Here is a 26,754-nt window from a genome sequence, read left to right as displayed (position 1 = left end):
CGCCCGCACCCGTCCCTCAGCCAGAATGGAAATAAACCCAGGGTAAGAGGAAAAAAACCTGAAAGTTTCACAGCCAAAGGAAGTATTCTTCTAGACAGATCACTTAGGTGCGGGCCTTATGAGGACCCGGATAAAATTCAGCGGGGACGTTTCGGGAACACGGAGGCGCACTGATCAGAGAGCCAGCACGGCAGTGGCCCACCGGAAGACGCCCCGAGAGGGCACAAACCCTGCCACCACACCATCCAGACATCCCTTCGCTTCCCGACACCCGTCTCAGCGAGCCGCGTCTGCGCTGTGCGGGTGGACCCCACTCTTCCTGGGGCCCGCACTGCTGCAGTGAGGCCGTTGGGCCCGTCTGCTCCCCAGCCGCGCGGCTCCCGCGGTCTTGCTCTGACTTGTGTGCTTGCTTTCGGTCTTCTGCGTCCTCCCCTGTTGCAGATTCTCTCCCTGCGTCTGGTCTGTTCCTTCTAAGCTCAGATAGGCTTGAAAACCAGACACCGATGTTAACAGGCCCCGATTTAAAGCACCAGCAGACTCTCGAGGCGGCTGAGGGCCGGAGCCTGCTGTCTTTTGCCTCGGACTCCGCTGTGACCCAGGACCGATCCCCCTGCCCCTCGGGCTCTGGGTCCTCAGCCGGAGAGGGAGCCATGCGAGCTGCCACGCTCCTGACTCTGGGTTTGCGAGCTCTGAGGCCGGGGCACAGCTGACTCGGGCTGCCGTGGGGCCCGCTGTGCTGAGCCCTCTGTCCTCACTGCCTCAGGGACGTGAGATCTTCCACCCGAGGCCTGCAGAGCCCACGCATCACGGGCAGTTTCACGGGAGCAGCTCTGCTGCTATTTGTTGCACAAATCGGGCTTAAGTGTAAGATTTTATTTGAAGAATGAGTTCCACTGCTAAAAATGCTTGGAAACTGCTGTCCTAGCTAAGTGAGGCTACCAGAGGCTGGTTCTGAGTTCCGGACGGGAGAAGAGCTCCCCTGATCCTCTCTTCTGGCCGGCCGACTGCAAAGCCAGAGGCCCTCTCCCCCGTGACTCCTGCACCGGCTCCAGCGACTTCCCACACCCCCTCTGCATCCGGTTGGAAGTGTGGCTTGGAGTTCAGTAAACCCAGCATCCGCTGGCAGCAGGGGGATGTGCAAATGAATCCAAAGCGCTCGGGGACAGGCATCCTGGACAGGGCTCATGTTCTGTTCCTCCTGGGAGGGGGCTGGTGACACCGACCGTGGCTGCTCTTCCTATCCACCACTCGAAGCCCTGTCAGACACCAGCCTGACGACTGTGCTGTGGTAAGCATCAAGGCCTCCAAGCCGTAGTAACGCAAGAAGGCTGTGGGAACTTGATTCCAGCTGCACGGGTCCCCACGTGTCTCTGAGAGCTGACGTCCCGGCAGCCACTCAAAGGAATGCCCGGTCCCGCGTAGCAGCTTCCGGGCCCAGCCCTCCGGAGGAGTGATGCCGGGACGGGAAAGGTCCCTGGAGGCCCTTCCTGATGCTCACAGCTGTATGGGGCACACGCCTGTCAGGCTGGGACATGGGAAACGGTCCCTGGGTCCGTGTTTTCACCAGCAGTCACATGTATGTTGGAGACGGACAAGGGGGCTGTCGCGGGTCCGGGCCGCCCACGGTACCTGGCAGTCCTTTATGGGGAATCGCAGCCTTCCAGAATGAGAAAGGCTGAGACTTGGCTATCCCAGAGAACAGTAACATTTCTTAGCAACGGTGTTTGAGGAGGGGAGCTCAAACACAAGTCCTGTTCAAAGGAGCTACGGGAGCAAGGACAACATGGAGGAGAAAAGAAAGAAAGTGGCCCAAAATTTAGTCTTTCTCAAACTGGGGCTGTTGTGTCCAACGGCATGGGACACCATGAGTGGAGGCCTCCCGCCTGCACTTGTGGGCGGCTCTGCTGAGTCCCCCCCCCGCCAAGCCGGGACGTATAAAGGGAGCCCCACCCACCCCTGAGCACCACTCAGATTTCTGAGGGCTCAGGAGAGGGGACGGGGGACGTGGGCATCCCGAGGGCTGGAGCAGAGCAGAGAACCTCCCCCCGGGTTCTCAGCAGCAGGTATGTGAGAATCCGCCTCGGAGCTTCAAAACCCACAGCCTCCTGGGCCGTGGCAGCAGGGTGAACGCACTCCCTCTGCAACACACGGGGCAGGCGGCCTGTCACCCTGGAGTTAGGAACGTGTGCAGGGAGCAGGAACGACCTTAGTGGGGCAGGAAGGCCGACAGCAACTGACCGCGGAGACCCCCGGCAAAACAGCCGAGCCAGGCCACCATGCGGGGCGGGGCGCCCAGGGAACAAGCTCCTGGCGCGCTCGCAGGGCGCCCAGCGGCGTGTGCCCCGCTCTCAGAACCAAGACCGCCAGCATCTAAGGCAAGCCTCTGCCATGGAGAAGACGAGACAGACGCAGAGAACAGGCAACTCTGGGGCATGGAGACCACAGAGGAGAGGAAACTTCAAAAACCTCCTCGGAGGGGAGCGAAAGCAGGCTCGACAGCAGGAAACAGCGACAGGGACTTCCAGGAACTGAAAATGAGACCACAACATCATCCGACGGACAGACTGCAGGCTAGAGCTGAGGATGTCTTCTAGAAAGTAGGACAAAAGTGTAGGAAGAAAAAACGGGAGAGAAAGGGAAGAAAAGTGGGGCCAGTTTAGGAAAGCCCCCGGCACGTAAGCAGGAACCCCAGAGAGCACAGAGAATGAGACAGGCAGAGGCAGGAAGCCGATGGCCAGAGGGCAGCAGGTCGCAAACTCCAGGCTCATTAGCACAGAGGCTGAACTAGGCCCTCCCCGGGGCATATCACTATCTGTTCTGGGAACACTGGGAACAAAGAGATCTTACAAACTTCTAGAGAGAAAGGCAGGTCAGGTATCAAGGATCAGGGATCAAAACGGCTCAGACTTCTCAACAGCAATGCTGGACAGCAGGAGATGCTGGAGGAAACCCTTCGAAATTCTGCAAGAAGACAGTTTCCAACCCAGGCTGCTCTGCTCAGCCAAGGCCAACTGCCAGTTGGGCCAAAGACTTTCAAGTTATGTACCATGAGCCATTCTCAGGAACTGACGGGAGGATGAAGCTCACCAAAACAAAGGAAGAGGAAGACAGGGGGTCCAGGAGAGAGAGGACCCGACATGGAAGGCAGGGTCGAAGGGCAATCCCAGGTGGACTGGGTGGCCAGGCCAGACGGGGGCCGGCCAACGCCTCCAGGGGACATCTCTCCCAGAGGAGGAACTGGGCGGCACCTGATGTGCCCTCGAGCACGGACAGTGCGGATAACCGGCAGAGCCTGGGGCTGGATATGTAAAACCAAGATGGAAAATCATGACCATGAGCAAGCCCAGGGACAAGAGAGTCGTCCAGACAGGAAACGTAGTGGAGGCTCCTTGTGAGGAGCACATCCCCTTCCCCAGGCACTGTGCGGATGCTGGCACTGTGGCAGGCAGGCGGGCGGGGGCGCTAGATCATGAACTGCTCTGCATCCTCCTCTCCCAGCAGGGAGTCAACTGAAAACAGAACTAGAAGGATCCAGAAACCGCTCCCTAGGCAGTCATTCAGGGATATGAAGCTACAAGAAAGCGGCTCCCAGAGAGGGGAGAGTGGGTGGGGAGGCGTGTTTCTTGTAGCACACCCTGTGGGCCCAGCTGACGCGTTAACTTCTGCACTTATGTGTGTGATGTTGATTAAAAGCAACCAACTGAGGGGCGCCTGGGTGGCGCAGTCGGTTAAGCGTCCGACTTCAGCCAGGTCACGATCTCGCGGTCCGTGAGTTCGAGCCCCGCGTCAGGCTCTGGGCTGATGACTCGGAGCCTGGAGCCGGTTTCAGATTCTGTGTCTCCCTCTCTCTCTGTCCCCCACCTCCTGCTCATGCTCTCTCTTTCAAAAATAAACATTAAAAAAATTTTTTTTAATTCTTAAAACTCAGTATCAAAAAAACCAATCCCATTTTTTTAAGTGGGCAGAAAACCTGAATAGACAGCTTTCCAAGACATACGGATGGCCAACAGACACACGAAAAGCAGCTCACCGGCGCTAACCGTCAGGGAAATGCCGATCCAAACCACAACGAGGTGTCAGCTCGCACCTGTCAGAATGGCTTTTAAAGTCAACCACAGGGGCGCCTGGGTGGCGCAGTCGGTTAAGCGTCCGACTTCAGCCAGGTCACGATCTCGCGGTCCGTGAGTTCGAGCCCCGCGTCGGGCTCTGGGCTGATGGCTCAGAGCCTGGAGCCTGTTTCCGATTCTGTGTCTCCCTCTCTCTCTGCCCCTCCCCCATTCATGCTCTGTCTCTCTCTGTCCCAAAAATAAATAAACGTTGGGAAAAAAAAATTAGAAAAAAAAAAAAAAGCAACCAACTGAGACGTCTGAGCCCCACTCCAGACCTGCTGCGTTCACCTCCAGGGGAGGTACCTATGTGTGGACCTCTGAATACATGCCTCCAGATGGTCCTCAGGGGGAGAGGACTCTCCACTTTACTGGTCATGAAATGAAGGGCCAGTGAGTTTGGGCAACTCTCCCAAGGTCAGTTGGTCTCATGGAAAAAAAGAAGTATTCGTTCAGGTTCGTTTGATTTCAGGAACCGGGCTCTGGCTCTGGTGGGGACGGTCCTGGCTGGCGGGGCTCTGGCGGCTTCCCGCCCTGTCTGTCCAAGGCACTCGTGTGCCCGCCAGCTGGGAGCGAAGGCCCCTGCAGCACGGCGGACACAGCACTGCTGGCTCGGCAGGACCTGAGCGGGGTCACCACCAGGGCCAGCAGGTACACGCAGGGGGTGCCGATCCAGTCACCGAGGGAACGCCCGGACCGCGACGTCGCTCGGCTTCCTTTACCCAAAAACACTGGTGTCAGGAGCTCCACCTGTATTCTGCCTCAGCCTTGGATCGCACGGTGCGCACAGCAGACCCACCAACGGACCACAGAACTTCCACGGCTCACGACTCCCTTTCCTCATTCGGCTCCTGCCCAAACCTGGGCCAGTGGACGTCCCGAGCCCTCCCTTTACGTGATACCTTTCCTGCCTCGTATGCTCCCAGGTCTCATTTGGGTGATACCAGTATTTGGTGCTGAGAAGCACAAGACAAACGGTCCCCAACCACGAACTGTCCTGTGCGAAGCTTTTCCCTCCTCAGAGACACCAGGCCAAACCCGTGACTGGTCGGTCACTGGAAATGCCCACCATCTCAGGGCCCAGTTCGAAGACTGCACCGTCCACGGGAACCACGGATGGCGACCGTGGGTGATCGGTGTTTCGTGGTCGCTCTCATAACCTGTGGCACCCTCTTTTTTTGGCCATTTATCGCCGATCTCACCAGCAGAGACATCTCCATGCACGTTCGTTCCCCCTGCAACACCCAACACAACGTAGTGACTGCCTTCCTGTTTGTTTGTTTCCTTACTGTTCGACACAGTTTTTGGACAGCTCACAGAGGTATGACGGACACACATAAAATGCACACATTTAAAGTGTCCAACCTGAAAAGTGACATTTGTGTGCACTCAAGAGACCATCCCCACGCTGCTTGACCCTCCCAACCAAGCCCGCAGCCCTCACCAATCCCCAAGCAACCACTGCTCTCTGCTACAAAAGTCCGCATTCTCTAAGTTTTAAATAAATTAATCATATAACATGCACTCTTTTCTGTCTAGCTTCTTCCCTCAACAAAATTATTTCATCAGATCTGGAAACCCTTTGGCCGTATTTCTTCTGGTATTTTTCCTGTCACCCTCGTCCCTCTTTCGCCTCAGGACTGGGCTGCATTTGAACCAGGCCACATGAGGCTGTCCCATGCTCAGTTGGCTCCGAGTTTTTTCCCAGTCTTTTTTTCTCTCTGTGACGTAGTTTGGATTTTTTTGAAAAAAATGTTAATGATTATTTTTGAGGCGGGGGGAGAGAGGGAGGAGAGGACCAGAGAGAGAGGAAGACACAGAATCCAAAGCAGGCTCCAGGCTCTGAGCTGTCAGCACAGAGCCTGACATGGGGCTTGAACCCACGAACCGTGAGATCGTGACCTGAGCAGAAGTCGGATGTTTACCCAACTGAGCCACCCAGGTGCCCACCCCCTCCTTGAAAAAAAATTTTTTTTTTTTTTGAATTGGATGGTTTTATTCCTGTGTCTTTGAGTTCCTCAATCTTTTCTTCTGCAATGTCTACACAGTCACTAATGTCATACAGGGTATTTTAAATCTCAGACATTATAATTTTTATCCCTGCAAGTTTGATCTAGGTCTTTTTTTTATAGTTCCCCTTTTTCTACTTAATGTATGCAATCTTTCCCCCAGTTTCTGGAACATAAAGAGTAAAATTATAACACCTGTTTTAATCCCTGCCTATGAATTTTATCATCTGTATCCTTTCTGGGTCAGTTTCCATTGGTAGATTTACCTCCCTTCACTGTAGGCGATATTTTCCTGTTTCTCTGCCTGCCTGGTGAGTTCTGATTGGATTTAAGATCATATGAATTTTACCTTGTTGGTGCTGGATGTTTTCATGATTTATAAATACTCTTGAGCTTTGTTCTGGGATGCTGCTAATTTACTTAGAAACAGTTTGATCCTTCTAGATCTTGGTTTTTTAATTTTATTTTATTTGAGAGAAAGAGAAAGAGAGCGAGTAAGTGAGAAGGCTGGAGAGAGAGAGAGAGAGCTAGAGAATCCCAAGCAGGCTTCATGCTCAGCACGGAGCCCAACTCGGGGCTCGATCCCACAACCCTGGGATCATGCCCCAAGCCAAAATCAAGAGTCGGATGCTCAATGGAGTTACCCAGGCACCCCTAGGTCTTGCTTTTAAGCTCTGGTCACCAGTATTAGAATTATATTCAGTACAGGGCTGATTTTGCCCCATCACTGGGGCCACGTGCTCTTGGGATATGACCCAATTAAGGATAGCTAGGGCTCAGGAGGTTTTGCACTTGGGATGGTGAGATCAGGAACTACTCCTGCCTCTGCCGAGTTCCCAGGCATGTCCCCTCTGATGTTTACAGGTGGCTCTCTTGCTGGCCCCGCGTTGTTTCCTCACACATGTGTTTCTGCGCATGAGCCCCTGTGGGGCCTCTGCAGCTCTCTAGTCCTCCCCCAAGTTCCCGCCTCCTCGGCCTCTCACCTTCCCAGAGCTATGCCCTCAACTCAAGGGGCAGGCTGCGCTCTGCTAGCCCCTACCTGGGGTCCCCCTGCCCATGCAACAGCCTGGCAACTATAGGGGTCACCTCGTTTGTTTCCTATTTGTCAGGGACCACTGTTCTTTGTTGTCTGATGTCCAATGTCTTGAAAACCACTGTTTCAATATAATTTGTCTGGAATTTTTGTTGTTTCAGGCAGGAGGGTAAACCTGGTTCCTATTACTCTGTTTTGATTGGAAGCAGAAGTCCACGTAACTGGTCTAAAGCTTCCTATTTCACTTCCAAGTGATGACTCCTGTGGTTACGTGGCCTGTGCCTACCGTGTGCACGCACTGTGCAAGGTATTTTAACTCAAGAGGGCTGTGTCAGCTGTCTGTCTTGCTAGAAGATGAGCATTTGAAAGACAATATTCTAGAGCTCATTCAGTCTTCACAGAGGTCAGACCACGTGTGAGGCAGCAGGTGTCTGAGACAGCGTGAGCACGTAGGTGGAAGGACGTGAGAGGGAGATCATGCTCCCTGCTGGGACGAAACAGGGACTTCAGAGGGAGGCAATATTACTCATTATTATGCCCACATAACTTGGGTCCCCTGAGTCCCTACTCTGGGAGGTAAGTATTTCCTCCACACAGAGAAGTATTTTGAAGGACTGTTTTAGGTTTGTTTGTTTTTTTTTTTGCTATCCTGATTCTGTTGGAAAGTAAAGGAGATGAATTACCAGTTACTTCATACACGGGATCAAATCTCCCCTACCCAAGCATTATTATGGCAATTTTGGAACGTACAAAAAACCCAAAAGACTTCTACAGGAAACACCCCCACGCTCACTACCAGTAACACTTCACCGTGCGTGCCTCTTCATGTGTCCACCTGTCTATCTACCCAGCAAACCATCTTGTTCTGGATGTGCTTCAAAGAGAGCTGCAGACATCAGCAGTTTCCCCTGGATACTTCAACATGCAAATCATCAACTAAAGCCAGTATTTGTTTACAGCTTTCTCTTGAGGTAAAGTTAACACACAGCAGGTGTACGAACCATAGTTTGACAATGGTCATCCCTGGGGAAGCAGCCTCAAGCCGCTGGCAGCCATCCACCCTCCCACCCCGGCCCCCCAGGCAACCACGGATGCGATTCCTGCCATCGAGATCCATCTGTCCGACCCGTCCCAGGACTTCATACAACTGGAGCCATATAGGAGGTACCGTCTGTCATTGGCCCGTCGCTCAAGACAACAGCGATGGGGTGGGCTCCTCTGCGATCACTCCTTTTTATCCTGTCACCCAGTTCCAGCCGGTGCTGCGGTCCCCACCACCACCCTACAGTGCAGGGCTGTGGACCGAGGGCCCTGGTTCAGGCTTCACAGCAGGTTGTCCGGTGCTGCAGCCTGTGCGTCCCCTCCCTGCAAAGCATCTGCGCCGTGAGAGGGTCTGATGGAGGGTGACTGCCTGCTTGGGACCGGGTCCCCCATTCCAGCTTCTCTTCCATCCCTGCCTTTGGCCACGGCCTGACTCATACTAAATCTTTCCTGCCAGGAGCGGAGGTGTCTGGTGGAAATTTTAGGAACATGCCAACCTGTTTCCCAAATGAGGCCCACAGTCCTGGGATCCAGGCCAGCACTGCAGGTGGGACCTGGGCCCTGGGCCCCAGGGCTGACCATCACTCAAGGCACCAGGCATGAATGCGGAGATAGGGCCTGGTGACTGCCGGCACCCTTTCCCCTGCCCTTGACATCCAAGCTCCCAGGGAGTGGAGGGGAGCCCTGCCCCACCCCAGGGGTGCTGTCTCCCCCTTGCTGACCAGGCCCATCTGACTTCTGCGACGCACACCCCCCCCCCCCCCCCGCCATTATGCTGCAGCCTTGCAACCACACCGTCGCAGGGAACTGTGGCACCGCCTCGAGCAGGCTCCTTCCTGAAACAGCCTGACCAGGCCACTCAGCCTGGCCCTAAGCTCTGTGGTGGCCAGGCATGGGGACAGGCCCCCTCTGGTCCAGCGCAACGGTGCCTCTCTGGTCACGCTCACGTGTCACGATTCATTCGGCGGGCAACCCCTTCTGTCCAGTCTGCCAGCCCCGGTCACGTCCTCGCACCAGCACTGTCTCTGTGAGAGGCTCCTGGCCACCTTGGAGCTGGCCGCCCCCTCCTCCCAGCTCACGCAAGCTCTGTGAGCACAGGGCTGGCGTCCTGCATGAGGACAAGGCTGAGGAGTCTGGGCAGAGTCACTGAGCCCCCGAGCCCTGGGACCTTACTTCGTCCGGCTTGTCCTCTCCTCACCTGCAGAATGGGGAGGCTGGGCTATGAGTCTTCCAGGCCCCAAATCCTTTGTGTGTGGGTGCGGGGGTGGGGGTGGGGGGTGGAAAGATCCCCAGGGATGCAGATTTATATGGGCCAGCGATGTCTGCGGGGGCGTCCTGGAGCAGAGGGGCTGCGCCTGACTCACAAAGTCTGGGTCCCTCTGTAAAATACCCCTATTCTCTCCGACTACAAAACAGATTTCCTGCCCGTCAGAGGAAAATACAGACAACAGAGAAAACTATTATCATCACTCATAATCTCTGGATCAAAAAGAGCAATCCCTGCTGTAGTTTTTTTCTAGGTATTTAGTGGGATTTTATCATTTTGTGTTTTTGTTTCTTACCAAATCGGTACCGCACGGCCTTTCTGAGCCTTGTGAGCACAGCAGACACAGACCTCAGTCCGTGGGTGTGTGTGAGGGGCCCTGGGTGCTGCTGCCGGGAGGGGCAGGGCACCCTCGGGGCCACACAGGGGGCACAGCACAGGAAGCTGGACACCACCTCTGGGAAGCGGCGAAGACCAGCTCCAAAGCCGCTAGGGCCACGGCTCCACCTGGAATGATTCTCCTTAGCGGTACCTGCCAGAACATGATTTTAAATGGCCTTTCAAAGTACATCCTTGATTGTTTATAATAACCGTCACTGGCATAATTTGCTAAGTGGGCTCTTTTACCACAAGGCCGGTGCCGCACCCGCTTCACCCACCGTTCACAGCTTCGCCGTGTGAACAGAACACAGTCAAGTTCACGCTGACCGCTAGAGATGGTGTTAACAACCGGTAGCTTTGGGAACATGTTTGATTGTTTCCCAAGACTGAGCCTTATTCAGACTATTCAGAGTTGTGAAGTACTCACTCCAGAAGTAGGACACGTTCATCGCCAGATTTTCAGCAAAGGGAAGGAAAAACTCAGTCATGATAGCGCGCTACACCCAGACGTCACCATTTCCTCCGCTGTGCCTTTGCAGAGATTTCAGTGTACGCATCATCGTTGTTTCAACTTCAACAGAACCACTGAACGTGTCTGTAACTGACATTTTACTCAGCAACGTGCTAGGATATGAGCATTTCTTGGTGGGAATAAAAGCTCTTCTGTGAAGCGACGTGGAAGACTTGTGGCAGATTTCCCTGAATAAACGCATCGCAGTTCAGCTCCGCTCCGTCACAGCAAATCTCACAGAGCAGAGACCTCCTGGACACGAAGCACGTAACTGGCAATGTCTTTTCTTCTCCTTATCGAACACAGGGGCTCCGCGTGCTGGCCTGGCGTGTGGAGCTCTGTGCCCTTGTCCCAGAGCGCAGAGCATGACCGCTCTCATTGCCATGGGGGCGGTGGGGGGACAGGCCGTGCTGCGGAGGCCCCAGCTGGGGGTGGGGCTAACTTGCTGAATGGTCTTGTGTTAGCACCAGACGGGGCCAAATCCCCCGCCTCCCAAATGAGATGACAGGGACCTGGTTTCATTATCCCCAAGGCCTCCTAACAATTTTATTTCAGGAGACATCGGCCATCGATCAGAACACCCCAAAACTCTTAGGAGCAGGTGCTCAGCTGTACCCACAGAGCTTGGCTTTGGGGCGTGGATGTCCCCCTTCTCCCACCATCCGTCCCCGGCTGAGTGACCTGTACCAGGTCGGTGGGTGTCACCAGATGGTGAAAGGGGTGAGAGTGTCATCGGGGCTACTTAGCCGTGCCTTCAGTCAGGGGTCAGGACGACGAAAACTCCTCTAACTGCTCTCCACTCTGCTGTCCTGAACTGACATTTCTTCTTTTTTTTTTAAGTCTGTTTATTGATTTTGAGAGAGAGAGCACACGTGTGTGTGTGCACGAGCTGGGGAGGGGCATAGAGCAAGCGGGACAGAGGACCCAAAGCGGGGTCTGCACCGTCAGCACAGAGCCCGATGTGGGGCTTAAACCCACAAACCATGAGATCACGGCATGAGGCGAAATCAAGAGCCAGACGCTCAACCGACTGAGCCACCCAGGCGCCCCTAATGCTAACCTTTCTCGAATGAAAGTCTTCCTGTTGTCAGGTGTGAACTTGCCGGTGCGTAAGTTCTCGGCGCTTAAGGTTACACGCAGTTACACATCCCCACTGGCAGCTTGTGGGCAGAGAATCCTTAGGAGTATTATCTGTATCATGCTTGTATACTTATTTTATGTTTTTGTTGTTCATACAGACAAAAATACCTGAAGCAGCTGAATTTAAAATAAAAGTTTTAAAAGTTACTCTGGCCATTGGCCAGACCTATCAGTCTTGGTTTCCCAAGTCTCTCTCTTTTCCTGGCGGAGTAAATGACCCCTGCAAACGGGTGAGCAGTCCACACAGGAAGGGTGGGCTGGGCGGGCCTAAGCCCCCACGTGAGGCTGGGGACCCCAGGTCAGTGAAGGGTGGAGTCTGCTCAGGAGGCAGAGGCGACCTGGGGGTGGAGGGGAGCGAGTGATGCAGTAAAGAAGACTGGCCTGAAAGAAGAGGCGGGGCCAAACTAGGGTGGGGACAGCAGGATGCTGCCCTTCCTTTACCAGGGCCGTCGGTGCCCACGGTACCGCGAAATGTCACATCACCCACTGAGCTTGGTTTAGTGCTCCCTCTACCTTGGACAGAACATTCTCCAACTAAAGCAAAAATGCTAAAAAAAAAAAAAAAAAAAAAAAATCCTAAAAACAACTATAAATATTTTCTCCAAATCCTTCCATATGTTAGTAAGTCTGAACACTGAGTCATTTGTTTTGAGCACTTTGTTAAACTTCACCCCAAAACTACTACAGCAGGGAGGCTTTTACCAGAGACGAAAGCGGGAAGCAAATAGCATAAGTGCTGCTGATCTCAGAGGATTTCCGTTGCTTCACTTCATCGTGTCCTTTAGCAGCTATTACCTGTCCCCCCCCCACCGTTTCCACTGCAAACACATCCTACATGCAGACCAAGAAGGTCAAGTGGAGGAACAAACTGAAGAAAAAAAAATACAGTAGGAAGAGGCTGACTATGATCTAAATACGTAAACTCCATTTATACTCCAATACTGGGATTCAACCAAATTGTCCTCTTTTTTTTTTTTTAATTTTTACTGTTTATTTTTGAGAGAGAGAGTGAGTGCATGAGTGGGGGAGGGGCCGAAAGGGAGGGAGACACGGAATCCAAAGCAGGCTCCAGGCTCTGAGCTGTCAGCACAGAGCCTGACGTGGGGCTCGAACCCACGAACTGTGAGATTGGGCTTAACAACTGAGCCCCCCCACGTGCCCCATTTTCCTGACTTTCCAAACCCTGTTAGTGAAGCCTCACCTCCCTACTGCCACACTCATCTCCTCAGGACCTCTACAGCTGCAGGACGCGGGGGCCTTCGTCTGGAAACACCGCCTGTGAGGTCACAGAGCCTCAGGCACACCACCGCGATCGCGGCTCTGGGCCCAGGCTCGGTCCCCACACCGAGTTGGGGTGACACACACCTGGATTCCAGCTCTGCCACAGGAGAGCCGTGAGGCCTCCGGCAACTTTCTGCTCCTCCCTGAGCCGGGGTTTCCCACACGGGCACACGAACGATCACGGGGATGTTGTGAGGACGGGTGGCCCGAGGTGAGCACCCAGCAACGGGGCTCGTGGTCACCTCGATCTCTGTAGCTGAGCGGTCGGTCGGTCCCAGCTGCCCGGGGGAAGCAGTCCCTGCAGGCTGTAACAGCACGGCGGGCCTGGGTCCCCGTGGAGACTTGGTCACTTGCTAGGGTTGGGGGCCACACAGTCACTCAACTGTCCCGAGTACATGCGTCCTCTGCCAAGGGGCGGGGACTGCTCCTGACTTGTACGTCCCGCACTAAAGACAGGACTCCGGCAAGTCAGGGCTGGAAAGGGCGTTGAATAAAAGCCTGCGCAGATGTAAAGTCTGATTTTTTTTCCCACAGGAACCAATCTGAAAAGCATTTTGTATCTTCCAATTCCACAGAAAGCGAATCTTTTCCCCAGCACTTAAAGCTAACTGAGTCAGAAAATGTGGCTCCGTTCAGCGGAACCACTTGGAATAGTTAGTGTTTCGCAGCCCATTTAGCAATCACTACTTTATTCAGAGCACGGCTTTGAGGCCCTTTCATGTGAATTTGCTCCATTTGGCCATTTTCCTGGGTACAGCTGTTGATCACTTTCGTCAATAGAGCACTCCAAGTACAGCTTTCTCTCCCCAATTTGAGCTCTGCTTCCCAGAGGCTGTTCTAGAATCTAGACGGAGAAAGAAAGGACAATGTGCAGGTTCCCACAGTCTTTGATGTAACTCAGCCAGGTACCCGAGTGGCCCATGATGGCTGCAGACAGGTGCCCAGCTGGGGGCCAGGCTGGCTGGAGCCTACCACTGTCAGCAGCTCACTGCCTGGCCCTGCTCTCTAACATCCCGGCCTATGGCTTGATGGGAGAAGTCTGAGGCAAGGCACAAGTGTGCTCCGACCGGCTCGACACCGTCCTCCACCACCACACGTCCCACAGACCTCGCTCTGCCCCTCAGCAGCCCTTTGCTGACCCTGGCGTGGCTCCGTGCTGGGACTCTGCAAACCTATGCCTTCTCCAGGCACACAATAAATGTGACAAATAACGCTTGGAAATCTCAAAAGAATATCACTAGCAAGCAAAACACTGTGCACAACAAGCTGTAGGAGAACAAAGATTAGAGTGAAAACAGATGAAGTAAAGAACAGAAAAACAAAAGAGAAAACTCAACAAAACTGAAAGATTTTTTTTTTTTTTGAGAAAGAGGGAAAGAGAGAGGGTGCAATTGAGTGAGGGGCAGAAAGAGAGGGAGAGAAGCGGGGCACACCTGAAGTAGGACTGAAACTCACGAACCGTGAGATCATGACCTGAGCTGAAGGAAGTCAGACACTTAACAGCTGAGCCACCCAGGCGCCCCCAAAAGATGTTTTTTGAAAAGACCAACAAAGTTGACAAACTTTGAGCTATACTAACAAAAAAAGAGGGAAGACTCAAACTACTAAAATCAGAAATGAAAGAGGAGACAGAACTACCAACCTTAGAGAAATAGAAATGATGATACGGGACTGCTATCAACAACTGGGCACCAATAAAGTAGGTAATGTAGATGAAATGAACAAATTTCTAGAAAGGCAGAAACTACTCAAACTGAATCAAGAAGAAACAAAATCCTGAATAGACTTAAAACAAGTAAAGAGACTGAATTAGTAATCAAAACACATCTCACAAAGAAAAGCCCAAGCTTACAATGAGGAGCTGTAAGAATGCTTTAAGAATAATCAGGACTAACCCTTCAGGAACTCTTCCAAAATATAGAAGAGGAAGAAACACTTCTCAACTCATTCTAAGAGGCCAGCATTACCCTAATAGCGAAACCAGACAAACACATGACAAGAAAAGAAAACCAAAGACCAATCTCTCTCATGAATAAGGACACAAAAATCCCTGACAAAATACTAGCAGACCAAATACAGCAACATATACAAGAGATTACATATCATGACCAACTGGGATTTATCCCAGAAACAAAAGGTTCAACATACAAAAGTCAGTCAATATAACATATCATATTAATAAAGGAGAAAACACACATGATCATCTCAATAGATACAGAAAAGGCACTTGACAATAACCAACATTCTTTCGTGGAAAAAAAAAAAAAACATTCAACAAACTAGGAATAAAGGGAACTTACTCAGTCTGAAAAGGGCATCTGTAAAAAATGTGCAGTTCATATCATTAGTTAACAGTGAAAGACTAGATGCTTCCCCCCTATGATCAGGAACACAACGAGCGTGTCTACTCCCGCCACTTTTACTCAACATCGTACAGAAGGTTCTAGTCAGGGTAATTAAGCAAGAAAAGAAATATGGGGCGCCTGGGTAGCTCAGTTGGTTAAACGTCCAACTTTGGCTCACGTCATGATCTCACTGTGTGGATTCAAGCCCCATGTCAGGCTCTGTGCTGACAACTCACAGCCTGGAGCCTGCTTTGGATTCTGTGTCTCCCTCTCTCTCTCTGCCCCTGCCCTGCTTGTGCTCTGTCTCTCTCTCAAAAATAAATAAGCATTGAAGGAAGGAAGGAAGGAAGGAAGGAAGGAAGGAAGGAAGGAAGAAAAGGCATCCAGATAGGAAAAGAAGTAAAATTATCTCTCTTTGTAGATGACATGATTTTGTACCTAAGAAATCCTAAGGAATCCACAAAAAAGTTATTAGAACTAAAATAAGTTTAGCAAGGTTTCCAGATACAAAATCAATATACAGAAACTTATACTAGCAATGAACAAACTGAAAATGGAATTAAGAAAACAATTCCGGGGTGCCTGGGTGGCTTAGTCAGTTAAGCATCTGACTTCGGCTCAGGTCACGATCTTGTGATTTGTGAGTTTGAGCCCCACATCAGGATCTGTGCTGACAGCTCAGAGCCTGGAGCCTGCTTTGGATTCTGTGTGTGTCTCTCTCTCTCTGCCCCTCCCCAGCTTGTGCACTCCTGCACACACACACTCTCTCTCTCTCTCTCTCAAAAATAAATAAGCATTAAAAAAATTCCATTTATAGTAGTATTAAAAAGAGTAAATGACTTAGAAATACATTTAACAAAAGTAGTTAAAAACACATACTCTGAAAACCACAAAACTGCTGAAAGAAATTAAAGAAGATCTAAATAAACGAAAAGACAGCCCATGTTCATGGATTGGAAGATTTAATACTATGAAGATGGCAATGCTTCCCCAAGTGATCTACAGATTCAACACAATTCCTATAAAAATGTTAGCATTTTTTTTTTTTTGCAGAAATTGGCAAACTGATCCTAAAATTCATATGGATGTGCAAAGGACCAGAGTAGAAAAAAAACAGTATTTTTAAAAAAGTTTATATTATTTATTTATTTTGAGAGAGATAAACAGAGAAAGTGGGAGAGGGCGGAGAGAGAAGGAGAGAGAGAGACCCAAGCAGGCTCCACACTGCCAGTGTAGAGCCCAAGGCAGGGCTCAAACCCACGAACTGTGAAATCATGACCTGAGCTGAAATCAAGAGTTGGATGCTTAACTGCTGAGCCACCCAGGTACCCCCAAAACAATCTTGAAAAAGAAAAATCACTTCCTGATTTCAAAATGTACAACAAAGCTAAGTAATCAGGACAATGTGGTACCGGCCTGATGACGGACATACAGATCACTGAAATAGAATTAAAGTAAAAAAGTCCTTCCATTTATGATGAATTGATTTTGACAGCCCTTCATGATAATTGAATCAAAAAGAACAAATGGTGCTGGTATAATTGGATATTCATGTGTATAGGAATGAATTTGGACACCCACCTTGTACCCTATATGAAAATTAACTGAAAATAAATCAAACATCTAAATGTAAGGGCTAGAACTGTAAGATGTCTAAAAGAAAATACAGATGCAAATCTTCAAGACCTTGGATCAGGCAACAGTTAGCACATAACTCACCGAAAGCATATGTAAATCATGTATCTCATAAGGGTCTAGAACCCAGAATACCTACAGAACTCTTATAACTCAAGAATTTAAAGATAAATAGCTCAGTTGACAAATAAACAAAGAATCTGAATACACAGTTCTCCAAAGAAGATATACAAAGGACCAGTAAGTGCGTGAAAAGATCTTCAACATCATTAGTCATTTAGGGAAATGCAAGTCAAAACCACGAGATGCCATTTTTACGCCTACTAGGATGGCTAGAAGAAAAACATCGGGCAAGAAAAACTTTTTGGCAAGGATGTGGAGAAATGAGAACTCTAATACATTACTGGTGGAAGGCAAAATGACGCAGTCACTGTGGAAATCAGCTCGTCCGTTTATTCAATTTTATTTTTAAGTAATCTCTACGCCCAATGTGGGGCTCGAACCCACAATCCCGAGATCCAGAGACACATGCTCTACCGACTGAGCCAGCCAGGTGCCCCAGTTCCTTAAACATTTAAATGTACATTCACCATCTGACCCTGCAATTCCCTTTAAAGGTATCCACACGTTCTATTGAATGGAAAATGTAAGTCCACACAAACACTCGTACATGAAGTATTATTCACGGCAGCCCACACGTGGGAACACCCTAAGCGTCCACCAACCGATGAACAGATAAACTACACATCTATCCACATGACGAAATATTAGTCACAAAAGGGAACGAAGCACTGATACATGCTACAATGTGCTACAGTACTTGAAAACACGACGCTAAGCGAAAGATGGCAGAGAAGGCCACTTATCGTACGATTCCATTATATGAACAGACAGATCCAGAATAGGCAAAGGCATAAAAATAGAAGGGAGATTAGTGGCTGAGGGGGTGGGGGTTCCAGAAGAGGATATGGGCTACCTACCCACCCTACCATTACTACTCATGGGTATGTGCTTTCTTTTTGGGGTGATGAGAAAGTTCTGGAACAGGGTAGTAGTAAGTGTTGCTCAACTTCCTGAATATACTAAAACCCCCTGAATTTCACACTATGAAAGGGTGAACTTTAACTCTTAAAAGAAATAATATAAAGCTCTTAGAAAAAAAAAGGAATGTGCTAACAGCGACGTACCAAAGGGCTCAGGCAACAAGAGAGTGCCTTGCGTAAAGAGAATTTCAGAACGCCAACGAAGCGAGCCGCACGCTGGCTTGTCTCTGCTCATCACTGTGCACAGGCAGCGCTCAGCAAGGCCAGTGATGACAAACTCCCCTCTGCCGGATGACCTGCTCCCGCTGCGCCACTGCGTGCAGAGAAGTGAGCCCGCATCCTCGTTCATCATATGTCACCTCACGTCTGCACAGCGCTTTCTGATTCACAAGGTGCCATCGGACATTATTCTACCCACCCTCCCCTTAACTCCATGAGGGAGGAACATCTACCAGTGGGGACGCGGGGCCTCTGTGGCCAGGACCTCGAACTCCAACACGACCTCTGGTCCAACCATAGGGCCTCCCGGCACATGCCCCGTGTCTCCTGGGAGGACTGGAGGTCCTCAGAGATGGCCCTGCAACTTGCCCCTCGACTTCTGTCACTCTGTCCCTGGGGGTTGATGATGCACAAAACATAGATAGTCATGAACGCGGGCCTTTACCCAAACACCTGATTTCCTGCCTGTCCCCATTTAAGCACTCTTCTGTTTAAGGACTAACCACTGTCCCGTTGCTGCCTCTGCAAATGGCAACATCATGTTTTTTCCAACAAATTCACAAAATAGGGCCTAGCAGGAGTTGGAGCAGATAAGTCACGAAATCACAGACCTCTAAGTATACATTTTAACAGAAATAAACCTAGTATAGCAACCAGGCCCGTTAGATCTTTAAAGGTAATTAAATAGTGCACTAAAATCAGACCCCTGCTTCTGCTATCAATGGTGGAAGAGTCAAGTAGAAAAGAAAAACACTGGGAACATACGGTAAGCTGAAATGCCGTGGGGGTGGTGACGGGACACAGAACTCAACAAGCCAGGAGAGGTACTCACAAGGTGCTGACAAGACCTGAGTGGCTTTTATTTTCTTTGCCGTACTTCTGGGTACTGCTTGATTTTATTCTATTTATTTATATATTTATTAGTAATCTCTACATCCAACTTGGGGCTTGAACTCATGATCTCGAGATGAAGGGCTGCATACTCACTGGACTGAGCCAGCCAGACGCCCCTGATTTTATTTTTTTTAAAACACAACGTTCGTTTTGTAAAAAGTCAAAATATTTTTATTTTGAGAAGAAAAAAACCTGAAGTGTTGGCTCAGATCATCTCTAACGACGCATTCGGCTCTAAATTCCGCGCCTGGGAGAGACGGGTGAGCGCGGGCTGGGGGCGCGCCTTGCTCCCTGGACATGTGCCTCCGCCCCCGCTTGCTGGGGCGTGCACACAGGCAGGGGTGGTCCCCTCCCCGGCACAGCGATCCGGCAGCTCCCGGCTTTACGAGGGGCAGCCTGGTGTCAGTTAGGGTTGGCTTACCTGGACAGGCGGCTCAATCATTATCCAGGCCGGAAGCATCAGACTGGGATTGAGAGGCTGGGTTCCTACTCGGAAGTAAACTCCGCCCCTGGAATCACAGGCCCAGATGTGCTGATTTCCACACGCCAGGCTTGTCAGTTTTATAGGTCCTGCAGGCAAATGAAGGAAAAGGCCACACGCTAATTGCTTTTGTAAAATGACGAATCCTTCACTTAAACCTATGGACTTTGATTTATCCTTCAAAGAAAGAGGTGAGGCTGCTCTTGCGGCTGACCCTGTGGTCTGAGAACGCCACAGCTCAGGGGCATTTCTGAGGCCTCTGGCCGCCCTGCCACCGGCCAGGCGCCACTCCGCAGGCTCTCTGGCACCGGGCGGGGCAGTCAGCATGCTGCCGGCACCGGGCCCCGGGCCGATAAGCGCAGGGTTAGTCCCTGCGTGGGCCCCGTCGCTAGCTTCATCACATCCGTGCACAGCACCAGCAAATTCTGCATCTGGGGAGAGGGCGCCCCTCTTTATCAGGACATCTGGACCCGAATGAGAATTAATAACAAACTAAGCCCCCTAGAATCTTCATTTTTCTTTCTACATTTCTCCTTATTGATTAAACCAATTTTAAGAGGAAGGGAAATGGGAGGAGGCTCTCAAGAGAAATTACACTTGATTGATGGTCTATGTGGCCAAAAGCACAGCCTGGTTACAGCCTTGGGACAAGGTGCGGCTAAGTGCGGGATGCCTCAATCCAAAGCCTGCAATGGAGCAGTGGCACGCAGTGATTATCGGCTCAGTCTCAGGAGGCCGTCAGGACTCAGACACAGAGACATTTGCCCAAGGTCCCAGGGTGAGACTGTGGCTAAGCCGGGAGGCAAAGGTCTGAACCCAGGCCAGCTCAACTCCTCCACACCAGCTACCCGACCGCGGGGACTCTGGTGAGCCCACAGATCTGACGTGTTCTGATCCGTCGGTTTTGACGGATGAACATACCCAGGTAACCGTGTCTTGTCGAGTTAGAGCACATTTTCATCCCCCAGAAAGTTCCCTTGGGCCCCTTCGAGTCAGTCCCCTCCCTTGAGGCACCCACGGGTTACTAGTCTGGTCTAGAGGTCCATAAAAACAACCACAGGTATGCGGTCTCTGGGGTCTGGCCTCTTTGACTCAGTGAACCGTGGGCAGGATTCACACGCAGTGTCGCTTCTCAGGTTGCTGAATGTTGCTCGGCTGCCTGTCGACAACAAGGTTTACCCGGCCACCCAGCCACCCGGCCACCCAGTGAGCACACTCGGGCCACGCCCACTTCTTGCTATCAGGAGTAAAGTCGCTATGGAAGACTTTTTGTGGACGCGTTGTTTTTCTTGAATGGTACCTAGGAGTGGAAGTGCAAGGTTGTGGGGTAGGCTTTCATTTGCCATTCTTTTTTTAAATTTTTTAATGTTTACTTTTGAGAGAGACAGAGTACAAGTGGGGAACGGGCAGAGAGAGAGGGAGACACAGAATCTGGAGCAGGCTCCAGGCTCTGAGCTGTCAGCACAGAGCCCGACGTGGGGATCGAACTCACAGACTGAGAGATCATGACCTGAGCCGAAGGTGGATGCTTAACCGAATGAACCACCCAGGCGCCCCTCCATTTGCCATTCTGCACGCCCACCAGCAGTGCAGGCCGGCTGCCCACACCCTCACCAGCACTTGGTGTTGGCACCCTTTCCATGTTGGCCATTCTGGGTGTGAAGAGGTCATTTGTCATGGTTTTAATTTGCATTTCCCTGATAACTAATGATGCTGAGACTCTTCTAATGTGCTTATGGGGTATATCTTCTTTTGAGAAGTACCCGTTCGAGTCTTTTGCTCATTTTTCAAATTTAATGGTTTGTCTTTTGATGACCGAGTTAGAGGATTTCCTTGTTTATTCTGGATACGAGTCTTTTGTCAGATATACGCATTAGGAGTCTTTTCTCCCAGTCTGTGGCTTGCCTTCTCATTTTCTTGACAGTGTTTTTTGCTGAGTTTTTAAATCTGATGGGTCATCTTGGCTTTAAAGCAGGGGGAAAAGGTGGTGCAGCTACGTTCAGTGGCAGGGCTCCTGTCGGTCAGCTCATAGCTGTCCCTGGTATCAGATGGCAGACCATGTTTCTGCACTAAAACATACGGCACCGATCCTGCGTGTGGACATCTTGTCGGGTGGCTTCAGCTATGACACCAGCTTAAAAGTATGAACTGACCACTACACGAAAAAGTCTCAGTATTCCTTTGTGCATATCCTACAGATGGTTTTTCTTATACTGAGATAAACTTTATTTCTTCCTTCCTTAATCTTTTATGGAATGTCTTACCAGGGAGTTCAGATAGACTCCCTAGGGCTCTAACATTACATGGTGAAAGATTCGTACCGATCAAAATAAAGTACCTTCAGCAGTAAATTACAGAAATAGCTGAGAAACGAAGGCTAATTTTAAAATGCTAAATGTGGGGCACCTGGGTGGCGCAGTCGGTTAAACGTCCGACTTCAGCCAGGTCACGATCTCGCGGTCCGTGAGTTCCAGCCCCGCGTTGGGCTCTGGGCTGACGGCTCGGAGCCTGGAGCCTGTTTCCGATTCTGTGTCTCCCTCTCTCTCTGCCCCTCCCCCATTCATGCTCTGTCTCTCTCTGTCCCAAAAATAAATAAAAAACGTTGAAAAAAAAATTTTTTTAATGCTAAATGAAAATTGATTTTATGCCGGAGTCTTCAACCTACCCTAATAGGAAGTCAAGGCAGTAGCTGATGGTGACAACGGTTACACGGTGACAAAGCCGCACCGGGCCAGCAGCTCAGTTAGCAGTGACTATCAACACCGCCAACAGAACACGCAGTTCACACGTTAGGAATATTCTTTCAGAACAAAAGTAAAGGCTGCTAGAATATACATGTCAGTAAATACAATGGCTTATCCTGAAGACACAGGTCAAAGAAGAAAACGTTTAACAGAAGGCTTTTCTGCAGTTTTCTACCTCACAGAGGGTCCCCCAGGCTGCCTGAATACAGAAGGTTTAGGAGACTGCTCTGCAGAGAAGGTCAGGACAGGTGGTGGGGACTACGGCCCTCCCAAACACTCCATGGTTCCCCTGCAGGCCCTTCCAGTTGGGCAGGACCTCATCGTTAGCATGGACAGCGGGCTGTGGGCAGAAGCCGTCCCCTGCTGTAGTGACCATGACGGCGAGGCCACAGCCCTCACTGCAGCAGAGGACACAGTCCTAGAGACTGAGAGCCAACTTTGTGGTGGCAGGAAAGCAACATTCACGGTGTTAAGTTGCTGATACCTCGGGACTGTTATTACACTAGCAGCCTGATGAACACAGACACGCTATCATTTTCTTGCCTTTCCCCGCTTTGTTTTTTCTTGCATTTAAAATAAGTTTGAATTACTTTCTTCAACAGAGGAGACATTTTCCCTTTAGGATTACTTTTAAACATATATTTTAGAACAAAAAGTGGCATTCATTTGGTGTTTTACTATTTATAAAATGCTTTTCTGCATAAACTACTGCCTACCATAATCCTATTTGTAACCTAAAGGCAAAAACTGACACTAAATATTTCCTCATTAAATGCTATGCCCAGATGAATCAAATTACAAGTTGCATTAGTTTGCTGACATTCCAGTGCCCGACATAATGCATATTTATGTGTACTGAGAAATGAAATGTTGTGAACATCTTAAATACCTGCTAAATGATGCAAATTTTCTTCCCCAAACTAGGATTGTAATAAATTGCAAAATTGCATTTTCAGTCTCTAAAACTGGGTTCAGTAGCCAGACATCTAAGAATTCTCTTAATTCAATCTCAAAGTAGCAACTGACCTGGTAATTTGAATAGGGGCAGAAGAGTGATGTTATGTCTTTAGAAAGAAATTAAAGGTAGGAATCACATTCATGACTTGATACTTTGCTAAAGTCATCCTTGAAACTGAAATTTCTGCTTCCAGTGTCACGGCTGGTTACGTTCTAGACTTTACAAAAAGCTGGTGCTGCCGGTGTGAGGAGGGCTGGATCACACTGTCAGCACTGGGAAGACGGGCTTTCACTTTCCATGTTCGTAATGTCAGAATACTTATAAAGAAGAGGCCAAAACTGAAGAGAGGGACACAGATAAATCGCAGCCTGACCAAGCTGGTGGCAGCTTGGAGGTGGATGAACTCATTAACGGTGAGGAAGGACATCTTTGTACCTGGCTGTTAGGCAGTTTTGCGATGATCAGTATCAAGGCCAAAGACAGGATCCAAACTCATATCCCAGAATTACTCAGAAATGGGGCTTACCAGTAATAACCACTTTCCCTGGCGCCCTAATTTCCTGCTGTGCACGGATGTGGCCAAGCACACGGTCCTCCTCTGTGTGCAAACGCCACAGGGTCAGGCTACAAAGGCCACCATCCAGAGCAGGCGCAGAGCGTTCAGGGTGTGCAGTGGGAAAGCATCCTGAGGGGAGCACTGACTGAAGAAAGCTTGGGGCAGGGCGGGGGACAGTCTCGGGCCCGAAGCAGAGGCAGAGGAAGGAAAGAGCAGGGAGGACATTCTAGGCCGTGGCAAGACAAGCATGGCCCGTGCACCAAGGGACAATGACTGGTGGCTGGAGGGACCACTGCACGGGGCCCGTGCAAGGAAGGCTGGGCCAGGCTGCGATGGCCCCCAGTGCCACCCTGACGCCGGGGCAGTGTGGAGCTGTTTGGTGTTGAGGGTCCACCCCTGGAGCTGTCTGGGGAAGACGGATCTGGCAAGCGAGGGGGGGTGGGGTGGGCGCGGTTCCTGCAGGAGAACAGGCGTTGAGGAGGGGCCTCTGACCCTGACAGTGCTGGGAGAGAAGCAAGGATCAGGGCCTAGGAGACCCTCTGAGGTAGACGGAAGAGACACTGCTGATGTGCTGGCCGCAGACAGCCACAGAGGAGTCTGCCTTTTCCAGAAGAATTTAATGGGAGCAGAGGAGTGAAATCAGGAAAAAGGGTACATTGGGGAGAGAGGAGTTTCATCCTCAGACAAAGTCCTCACACGCAGTCATACTCCTGCAGAGGCTGTGCTTCCTTTCATTGCTGTGAGCACCCGCCACGGCCAACTTGTAAAGGAACAATCCAGGCGAGCAATTCAAGGCAGGACTGGTACCCAGATCACCACACTTTCTATTTCCTACTATTCCATGCGTGCTGCCCAATGACAGCCTTCCAAGGACACTCGCACGTCAGGCTCAGGGCAGGGAGCACACACTTGAACTCGAAATCTGCATCCCGCTGTTTAAATGATAAACCGCCTGACTCACCTGTTTGTCCCACAGGCTACGCAGACTACACCTGGAGAGAGCCCAGTAACACAGCACCTGGTGGTCTGTGCCAACCTTTCACCGCCCCCTACCCCCCACCCCCTCACCTTGGCACAGCAGGAGGCCGGCACCACTCCCACATCATCATGCCCACCTCCCCTGCCCCAACACGCCGTCTACCAATTCAGGACTGCATTCTCCTACGTTCAAAAAATGATAAAAGGATTCTCTGTCCATCATTTCAGTGTCTGCTGGCAACCCAGATGAAGAAACAAAATCTAGAGCTCAGACCAAGAAAGGCACCAGGCACCAGGCACATGGCTGGACTCCCCCCCACCAGCCTACGGCGTGACGCAGCTAACGTTGGCTCGACAAGGACCCTGTGCAGGACACCTGCCCGAGAAGCTCACATTTATGCAGGATGCTTCCCCACATCACCTGTCTGTGGTGGGGACGGCTGTTCCCATTAGGGAGGGGAGGAATCGAGGTCCAAAGGGAACCCATCAGTTCGCCCAGGGTCCCAGAGCCTGCTCAGGGCGAGTTCTCTTAAACTGAGCCTCAATCCCTGCAAAGCTGAGCTTCTCCTCTCTGGAAAGAATGGCCGCCGCCCCAGCGAAGCTCACATGGGCACCTCAGAGACCTGCGATGGTGCAGCTGGTGCCAGGAGGACTGCACTGCCCCGGAAGGGAGGCGGGAGCTGTGGGTGCCTGGCGGCCTCGGGCAGAGCCAGTCCCGCCAGCACAGCCTGGCACAGTGCCATCCGCCCCACATTCACTCCAGCGTGACGGCATCCTCTGAGGGACTCGGGGTGGGGGTGGGGGGATGCTGTGGGGAGACAGCTCTGCCCTCACCTGGCCTGTGCAGAAGAGCAAGGCCTCCCACAGTCTTCGGGATCCAGTGGTGGCAGGACACAAATCGTGCCCTGGCCTCCTCCAGAAGGAGCTGGTAGCATCTCCCAGACTGGTCTGGCCGGGGCTGCTAGAGAAAGGCTCAGGCCAGTAGGATCTCTGAACAGCAGCAAGGTTTCTGAGGGCAGGTAGGAGGGCCACCCGTCACCAGCACTCAGGGCCATAAGCAGCCACAGCCTGGTCTGGTCAGTCACCGTCGGTAATGGTGGCTGGCAAACTCCCAAAAGCTGGAAGGTGACGGCCCCGGTGCTGGGATTAGGTTCAAACGACAGGGTATGAGGCCAAAAGCATAAGTCATCAAAATGACCCTGGAACATTCCTATTTTTAGTATACATGCTGCTGAAGGGAGCATGACCCTGGAAAATTCTTAGCTTTAGAACAGAGTTTGCTTCCTCAATTGAGAGCCAACCTGCCTCTTTAGTTGACGTGGATGGTATTTGGGGGTCTTGTTGGACAGAAGAATAATGACCCCTCTATATGGCACCTTGCAGGGGCCACTCGGGCTGAGACCAGTGGAGGCCCAGCCTGTTTCATGGGAGGGTGAGAGGCCCCCGGCGGCCGGAGACACAGCGGGGGGCTGCTGGGGAGGCAGGCAGGCAATGGGGCCTCCCTTGCTTTTTTCTTCTTTCTCCTTCTCTTTGCATATGTATTATACATATATATATACACAAACTGTATTATATATTTTATTATATATAATATATAGATTTTAACATCAAATACATATCAAATACATATTATATGTATAATATACAAACATATCTCAATGTATATTTTTTAATGTAAGATATTATATATATTATATATATATGTAATATATATATATATAATATATATAATATAAATATACTTTAAGCAAACTCTAAGCCCAACGTGGGCTTGAACTTATGACTTGGAGACACAGTCGATGCTCTACCAACTGAGTCGGCCAGGCACCCCTCTCCTTTTTTTTGTAATGAGTACATGTGGTTGAATTCTCAAATATTAAATGCCGGTACAATTCAAGTTTACCACCTACCAAACAAAAAATGCTGGTTGTCTGTTGACCAAGATGGGAAAGCGTATGGTGGGCGAGTGTCCCTAAGGCTCATGTGGACCTTCTGGGGGAGCAGCCTCCACCTTCAGACAAGTCTCTACTGTCAGACGAGCCACACGTAAGCTGCTGGTCGATCAAGAAGATGCCTGGAGAATAACCTAATGTTGTGGGCTCACTCTATCATCTTGCTTCTTGGAATACAAATGA

At 50.7% G+C, this 26,754-nt stretch overlaps 1 protein-coding gene and 1 non-coding gene across 8 annotated transcripts in view; both read right to left on the bottom strand.

Moving 5' to 3' along the window:
• The window catches only part of TECPR2 (tectonin beta-propeller repeat containing 2), a 108,258-nt gene that overhangs the window by 16,864 nt on the left and 64,640 nt on the right, over positions 1–26,754 (bottom strand). For 5 of the 7 annotated variants that reach the window (XM_047864000.1, XM_047863999.1, XM_047864001.1 and 2 more), the window contains one exon: positions 19,324–19,472. In XM_047864000.1, coding sequence (XP_047719956.1) covers positions 19,324–19,472 — 149 coding nt within the window. Of the gene's footprint in view, positions 1–12,639; positions 13,611–19,091; positions 19,150–19,323; positions 19,473–26,754 lie in introns of those variants that run through there. The other 2 variants (XM_047864002.1, XM_047864003.1) reach the window with 2 other exon arrangements.
• On the bottom strand, positions 17,229–17,301 carry TRNAQ-CUG (transfer RNA glutamine (anticodon CUG)). Its single transcript has one exon. It is a non-coding gene; the product is annotated as a tRNA-Gln (tRNA).

Source organism: Prionailurus viverrinus, chromosome B3 (assembly GCF_022837055.1).
Source record: "Prionailurus viverrinus isolate Anna chromosome B3, UM_Priviv_1.0, whole genome shotgun sequence".
Lineage (NCBI taxonomy): Eukaryota > Metazoa > Chordata > Mammalia > Carnivora > Felidae > Prionailurus > Prionailurus viverrinus.
Note: the sequence above shows the minus strand (reverse complement) of the source record. Positions and strands in the feature narration are given on the sequence as shown.